Source organism: Epinephelus moara, chromosome 3, assembly GCF_006386435.1.
Source record: "Epinephelus moara isolate mb chromosome 3, YSFRI_EMoa_1.0, whole genome shotgun sequence".
NCBI classification, from domain to species: domain Eukaryota; kingdom Metazoa; phylum Chordata; class Actinopteri; order Perciformes; family Serranidae; genus Epinephelus; species Epinephelus moara.
In genome coordinates this window covers 11512237-11520790 of record NC_065508.1, presented here as the reverse complement: position 1 = coordinate 11520790, position 8554 = coordinate 11512237, and the positions used below count along the sequence as shown (strand labels likewise).

The 8554-nt window shown below is 39.6% G+C and overlaps 1 protein-coding gene across 1 annotated transcript in view; it reads left to right on the top strand.

The window, feature by feature from the left end:
• Nucleotides 1–8554, top strand: part of LOC126387647 (rho GTPase-activating protein 26-like) — a 123685-nt gene that overhangs the window by 58794 nt on the left and 56337 nt on the right. The window contains exons 5-7 of the mRNA XM_050040235.1: nucleotides 6710–6811; nucleotides 6901–7011; nucleotides 7694–7798. Coding sequence (XP_049896192.1) covers nucleotides 6710–6811; nucleotides 6901–7011; nucleotides 7694–7798 — 318 coding nt within the window. The remainder of the gene's footprint in view (nucleotides 1–6709; nucleotides 6812–6900; nucleotides 7012–7693; nucleotides 7799–8554) is intronic.

The window sequence follows — 8554 nt, the reverse complement described above, 5'->3', positions numbered from 1 at the left end:
AAAACATAGCTAGATTATCATACCCTGTGTGTAACTAATTACGTGCCTTACCCTTATTGATCCCGTAGTTGAAACTGTCTAGGAGCAGGAGCACGGATGCAAAATACATCCATGAGCAGGAGTCACCATGGATGCAGGGTCACTTGCAGGTGCCAGGTGGGAGCTTCTCGTGAGATTTTGAAGTATCATGTCTCCTCGTTCAGGAAAAAAAATTACCCCGAAAAACAGAAAAAAATTACCACGAAAAACAGAAAAAATTACTCAGAAAAACAGAAAAAATTACACCAAAAAAAACCCAGAAAATAAATAAATTTCTCCGAAAAACAGAAAAAAATTACTCAGAAAAACAGAAAAAAATTACTCAGAAAAACAGGGCTTTTTTTATTTGTCAAGTGAATGCAATACGCTTCCGTAATTTATAGTAAGTCCTAGTTTCCTATTATTTTTTTAAGTCACGTTAATGCACCACCTGACCCGGCATCTTGGGAACCATTAATTAAAGACAGGTGTGTTGCAGTGAGTGTTGAGCGTGGAAGACGCCATGGGGTTAAGGTCTTTAACTCTATTGCGGCTTCCAAATAAGTTCAAAAGTAGCCGCCCACAGACGCCGTAACAGGAGATAAGAGAAACTCGCTGCCCATTTTTTTTAATCTTAGTTTTTTGTTGTTTGATGAAGTCGTTTATTACCCCATTGATTTGAACTTAGTTTTGAGAAAGGCCTGTTTATTTGGGGAATCCTGCAACATCCTGCAAATCAGTCAACTCTTAAACCAACTGGAGCACCCGGATCATCAAACAGTGAGTAAAATGAAACCAAAGACAGCGAGTTTATCATATCTCCTGTTATAGCGTCTGCGGGCGGCTAATTTGAACTTTAGAAGCCGCAATATGATGATACAAGTAGTAGTGGTGGAAAGTATTTAAGTGCATTTACTTAAATAGTGAACATAAGTACAGTTTTGAGGGCCTTACTTTAGTGTTCTCCTCTAATAATGTATACTTATGCTTCACTACATTTAAGAGGCAAATATTGTACTTTTAACTCAACTATATACAATTTTAATTACTAGTTACTTTGGGGATTAAGACTAATGATGCAAAATATAATCAACAAATACATTCTGATGTATTATAATAGATAAGGATATGATAAAACTTAACTGACTCCCAGGGGGAAATGCACCAACTACCAAGCAATATATAAAGTCATTAAAAATGAGCTCCACTTTAACCAGCTGCAGCATTAAAATGATGAACACATCATGCATTTAAATCCAGTTATTTTGAAATGAGCCATTCTGTATAAAGGGTATGCAACTTTTGGTACTTAAAGTATATTTTGATGTTAATAGTTTTGTACTTTTACTTAAATGAAGTTCTAAATGCAGGCCTTTTAGTTGTAACAGAGCATTTTAACACTGTGGTATTTCTTCTTTTTCTGTAGTTCAAGAGTGCATCTTGCACCTCTGATAAGTACAGTATATATTGGAGACTAAAGGAAATGCTATGATACAACACTTTGCCTAAACTGCAGACCTGTAAGTGTAAATGACGCCATAAAAGTCTCTTTACTACGTTAGTATTAGCACAGTACAATCACACATCCACACCACACAATGGAGCTTTGCACCAGCTCCAGATTATTCACAATTCAGCAGCTAGACTTTTGACCAAAACAAAACGATCCTCACACATTACACCTATTTTGGCCTCCCTGTCTCTTTTAGAATCCATTTTAATGTTCTTTTAATTACATACAAAGCTCTCAGTGATCTGGCACCGCAGTATATAACTGAGCTTCTCACACTGTACCGCCCAAACAGGCCCCTCAGGTCTGCTAGTCTGGGTCTTCTAACTGTTCCAGAGTCCAGGTTAAAGACAAGAGTGATCGAGCCTTTTCAGTTCTTGCTCCTTGTCTTTGAAACAGCCTCCCACTGAGCATCAGATCAGCTCGAAAAATGCTCTACAAATAAAGATATTGTTATTAACCTTGCACCAGGAGAATATCAGAAAGTACTTTTTAAGACAGGTTTGTAATAAAAAGCTTTAGTATAAATACAAATATATAATATTTACTGCATGTCTCCACCATGATTGTCCATAAATCAAGGTCTTAACCATCAGTGCATGACCTGGATAGGAGATTAGAGGAATACATAATCCTGCTATAAATCACTGGGGGGTCTCTAAGACCAGCAGGGCCCCCTCTGTTGTCTTAGGGTTTCAGTGTGTTTAAATCTTTTTGTCCCCTGAGTGAATGTACAGGAGAGTAAGAAAACACTGAACATAAAAAAGTAAGTAAGTATGGGAGCATGTTAACTCAAGATTTACTATATACAAAGTATGGTCATTTGCTCTGAAGACTTCAAACAACAGTTCTACAACTCTCTCGGGGTAAAGGATAAATACCATACTGCATATTTTTTGGGTAATCCTTTGCCCCATGTTTTAAATATGCCATGATTCAGTATTCAAATCTCCTTACAGCAGGTCATGGTGCACTTACCCCGGGCCGTCATTAGCCATAGGACCTAGATGAGTAGCCACAGGGGGCTCCCCTGATACATGCAGTATTTAGCATGTCATCAGTGTATACTCTGCTAATCCATCCCCTTGTAGCAGGTCATTGTTTGATTGTACATCGTGGTCAGATTAAGAAGTGAATGCATAATCTGCGCAGTTAGGTCACCATGAGCGATGTACTAATCCCAGTTTAGCCCTAAAAGAACCGAAGAAAGATCTTCTCCTGGCACAGTTTCACCTCGTCCTAAAGCTCCCGAGCTGCCAGTCCTCTGACACAGGAGGAGTTTAGGAGAATTTCAATGAGTCGAAACAAGTTTGAAAGAGTTTACTTAAAGGAAACTCCAGGTCCTAATCTCATTCGCTGTAGAATTCACGCAAATTGTGGAATCAAAGTCTCAGAAAATGCTTTGCACAAGTATTTAAATCCCTTCAGCAGTCACTGCAAGCATGAAGAGCACAACACTGCTTTGAAGACGAACATGACGCTGGCATGAACCCGTGTACTCTAAAGGACATAGTGCTGGTAATGTGACGGCCATGTTTGTGTACCAACAAATAAGTCAGTCCTGCAGCAACTATAGAAACCTGTCTGAAAAGATCTACTGCTGTAATGATTTTTAGAGGTGTTTCCACTGATTAAGCAGAGTTAGAGAATACAATGAAATTCTGGTAAACTGGTATATCTGCAATCCATCCGTCCATCATTTAAGACTGAATGATAACTTGTTTAGGTTTACACATTTACACTTTGACAAACAGATGTGATTAGAGTCAGTTCAAGCCCCATGCAAGGCACGGCAGATGCTTCTCCTATAGGATAGGATATTTTTATTAATACAGCACAGTGCATTTCTTTTACTGCTAGTGAGCTTTGGTTTCATGGTAAACTGAATAAAAGCAAGAATGAAGTGAATGTTTACAAAAAGTGTCATGCCATGTGCTGCGTGCAGAACCAAGCAGGGAGTGATGATGTATTGCTTCATGTCTCAGCGAGACCTCCTGGTAACTGTTGACATGACGGCACAGTGGAGTGTAGTATAACTTGATTGTAGCTGTGATGAGTCACAGTCGCAGGGCATGACCTTGTATCAAAACATGTCATGTACTTTACTCTTCTGTTAGAAGAAGAAAACAGCAGTGAGTGTCATACTGAGGGGAGACTGCCATCTGCTGGCTGAGAATGGAAGTGGCTTAAAGTCGACCAGCTTTAAATGCCTCTAACATTTTTACCAACAACTTAGTAAAGGGGGAAAAGGTGACTAATAGAAACATGACATTTATACTGGCTGCGTAATTTGAGGTTTTCACTGTCACATTATTTTCAATCAAGCTTCCTTAATTTGTTTTTAAAATGTATTTTTAGTCAGAATTATGTCATGAAACTCATAATCAGAAACACACAGGCGAAGGCAGCAGCTGCAGTCATTTCAGACACGGTTCCACAGTGAATATGGAAAAGTCAAAGCAGCCGACTTTAAACAGAGGCCTTGTTGTTTAGAGGAATGTTCATCTTCTCTGATGCGTTCTGCAGCTGCTGTCTGTTCCTCCTCTGGCCCTGACGACTCTGCTTGTTGTTGAAACTGGCTTGGCAGTGGAGCACCTGTGTCATGTGACTGCAGCAGGGGCTGACATCACGGCGATTTTTATGTGATTGATTGTGACATTATTCCGCTGCTTTCCCTGATCTGGGAGTTTTATTTTCTTGGCAAATGTCTTTCCGAGGGGTGTTGGGAAAACTAATTCACGCAAAAACAAATAACCAGACAGGAAGACTGGAGAGTCCAGCAAATTACGTACATGACGGATGAAGACAGTTCATCACATTAATGCATAAAGTCCTGTAAACCGCAAAATACCATAAAACAGTGTTGTTCAGTGATTCACAACGTTACCTCCCAACAGGCCCTTTTTACAGCAGACATTTTGACTTAGTATGGACTGCATCATCAGGGGTGGGGAGAAAATCGATAAGTAAAGTATCGCAATATTTTTGTGTGGCAATATCGTGTCGTCACACAGTGCCAGGTATTGATTTTTTATTACATAAATTATTAATGTTACAAATACAAATTAAACTTCAGGTAGAATAGTCCACTAGATACGTTTTGCTGCAGATAAAATGGCTGAAGTGATACAATACATTGTATTGCAATACTCAGTGTGTCGCAATAATATGGTATGGTGACCCAAGTATTGTGATGATATCGTATCATGGAGTCTCTGGTGATTCCCGCCCCTATATATCACTGGTTTCCAACCAAGGGGTCCCAACCCTCATAAGGAGAAGCCAAAGCATCGTGGGGGTTGTGAGGCCTTCATGATTTTAAGGGATGTAAGAAACAAACAAAAACAACTACAGTGGGCCTCAGCATTTCATTCGTTTCTGTGAAGGAAACTAATGAAATTGTTGTTTTTACAGTTTAGATTATAATTATTTAAGATATAATATTAATAAAATCTCTCACAGGTATGGTATCGTATGTTTTGTATTGTTAAAAATTTTAAAAAAATCATAATACAGACAGATCTGTATTATGATTAATGAATGGTTGTCTGTCTCTATGTGTCAGCCCTGCGATAGTCTGGCGACCTGTCCAGGGTGTACCCTGCCTCTGGCCCGATGTCAGCTGGGATAGGCTCCAGCCCCCCCGCGACCCTCAAGAGGATGAAGTGGTTAGAAGATGAATGAATGAATGAATAATACAGACAGATTACTGTAAAGAAAACCTTTCAAAAATATCAGAAAAACTTATCTTTGATGCATTATATCTGCTCAAAATTCATCCAAATCACTCGTTTTACACAAAGTTTCTGTGGTTACTTCCTTCATTAATTGTACAATTTACCGGTTGTTCTGTACTGTTATTGTTATGCATTGAATATGATGTGAAATTTCTATAGAATATATCACTTAGTGAGGGGTCATCAATTTTCTGCATGAGAGAAATGAGGTCTCTTAAGGAAAAAGGTTCAGAATCATTACATAAATTGTCACACTTTTCTGGCATCAGTAAGTTTAAGCTGAAAATAAAACCTAATTGGTAAACAGACGTTTGGCTCGCTGGTTCTCAGTGGATCAATTTGGCGATACATTTGGCAACTCTTCTGTGATTTTAAACTTGTTTATAGCAATGTGGACACGTAAACTGGCACTGAAAACTATTACTTTCTTTATTGTTTTTTGTCCATTAACTGATTAACTGAATATAGTGTAGGAGCAGAGAAAAGTGAAAAACGTCCCACTCAATTTTCCATCTTCTTCTCTGCAGCAAGGCCTCACATTAAAAAAGCTGGAACCAGTGAATGTTTAAATGTTTATTTCTTTAAAGCGATAAGTTAATTTTCTATCGTCCAATTATTGAAGTTGATTGTGTGTGTTTTTTAATGGTGAAACGCTCAAACGATAGAAGCACTGAGCCTGTTGCTATGCCCAGTGTTTATCAGCCTCATTCTGAAGCTCCAGCCTCGTCACTTTATTTGTTTTGGATAAAGACATACAGCACTGTTAACTGGCTGGGACAGATGTACAGTAATAATACCGCAGGGCCTCTGTGACAAAGAGAGACCCACCCTGATCTGCCCCTTCTCTGTTTATGTGTCCACTTCTCTCCTCGTTTCCCTCTCTGTCTCTCCTCACTCATATCTCTATCTCCCCCTTCAACTGGCCTAAATTAGATTAAAGTTTAATGATCCTAATGAGACCATCAGAACATCCTCAGGAAAGAAACAATCGGTGTGTGTTTTTTCCTTTTTCTGCCTCTAAGTCTTCTTGGACACGTCTCAGTTTATCTCTGTATTTTTCAGTCCAGTAATCTTAGGAAATACACACCCTGCTGTGGCTGTCCCTGGTTTATCATCCGTCAAACTGTCTGTCTCTTCTGTCAGTGATGTCAGCGCTGATGAAACAGTGTGGTGTGTTGTTAAATAAGCAGCTGTGCTCCCCGGAGGAACAATTTCATACTGGAGAGTCTCTGAAAAATGAAAAATGTTTTATGAAAGTTAAAGTTTGAGTTCCTCTCTGGTCTCAAAACCTGCAGCTCAACCTGCAAGGGATACGATGGGTTGCAGATGGCGACTGTCAATGCATGATGAGAATTAGGACAGATGTTTGGTCTACTGAGGTAGCTGAGGTGAAGCTTGATCTTCCTGTCAGTCACTCAAATAAGAATTGTTTTATCTGTTACAGGAAGCCAAGAAGAAATATGACAAAGAGACAGAGAAGTATTGCGCAGTGCTGGAGAAGCACCTTAGCCTCTCAGCAAGGAAGAAAGAGGCACATCTACATGAGGTAAGATCCGATTTCACTTCACTATTTTGTCTCCCACCTTCCTTAATTTTTGTCACCATCGCGTTTCCTAATGTCCCTCTCCATTCCAGGCGGACAACCAGGTGGATAACGTACGGCAGCATTTCTACGAGGTCTCCCTGGAGTACGTCTTCAAGGTGCAGGAGGTCCAAGAGAGGAAGATGTTTGACTTTGTGGAGCCTGTAAGACGACGCTTGTTTTTGTTTTTCTCTCGTTTATGCAATGTGTCTGTTTTTAAACTCTTGATTTTCCCCAAAGTTGTTGTGCACACATGTTCTTTTTCGGCAGTGGGCTGTCATACATTTACTCACTTTGACATATCCACACCCAGCAGCTGCTCATTACACACACAGACCTCTGATGGTAACGAACAGCGGTGTGGAGGTTTTCGTGCCTTGCTTGAGGGCACCTCAGCGCTAGTCATTGCGGAAATAAAGACAAGTTGTTGCACATGCACCACAAAAACCTCACTTTTAACCTTTTATAAACTAGGTACAATCTAGTATGAGTTCTGTCTTTTGAATAAGAGATTGTATTTTATAATTGGTCATTGTTTTGTGGTACAGACATACTTCCAAAGTCTTGTAACAATAAAATATATCTGTTCACTCTTTATCCTCTTCCTTTCTTTGCATCCTCCTCTTCCAACTCCTCCACTTCATCTTCCCCCTCTTCACTAACCCAAAATTTCCTCCTTGTCCACATTCTTCTCTTCCTTTTTGGCTTCTCCCGTCGCATCTGCATTACTTCGCTATCTTCCTCATCTACCTTGTCCGTCTTTACTCTTTTTCACCTTCTCCATCTTTATCTCGTCCTTGTCTTCCTTCATCTACTAAATTATCTTGCTGTCGTTGTTCCCCTCAGCTGTTGGCGTTCCTCCAAGGCCTGTTCACCTACTATCACCACGGCTATGAGCTGGCAAAGGACTTCAACCACTTCAAGACTGATCTCACCATCAGCATACAGAATGTAAGGTCCATCAGTGCTGGTGTTTAATTTGTTTTTTTGGTTAAGGTGGTAATGATACATCTGCCTCGTTCAGATTTGCTTTGTTTTTTTATTGACAGAAACATTTGAAAGGGCATCACTTTATCACTTTATCAACTGAAAAGCCTGCTTCACACAAAATGTTACATTAAAGCACTCACGCTGAAAGTTCAAAGGCCATCTAAATTCATTCAGTCGTTTAGATTAGTTTCATTAACACAGAAGAAACATTTTCAATTTTCAATCAATTTTTTTTATAAAGCCCAATATCACAAATCACAATTTGCCTCACAGGGCTTTACAGCATACGACATCCCTCTGTCCTTAGGACCCTCACAGCGGATAAGGAAAAACTCCCTTTAACAGGGGAAAAAAATGGTAGAAACCTCAGGAAGAGCAACTGAGAAGGGATCCCTCTTCCAGGACGACAGACGTTCAATAGATGACGTACAGAACAGATCGACATAATACATTAACGGTAATCCGTAGGCTATGACACAGTGAGACAGAAGGGGAGACAGAGAGAGAGAGAGAGAGAGATGCAGGTAATGACAGTAGCTTACAACAACGTTAATGAAAGTAATAATATTATAGTTATAGTTCTGGCTACTGTGGTACAATATGTTGAAAGTATGTATTAATATCTGGCAGTATACATGTGTGACAATAATCATATGTGTATAATAACAGTAGAAGTATGACTAATGACTAATGACGGCAGCAGCAGTAGGAGGCATC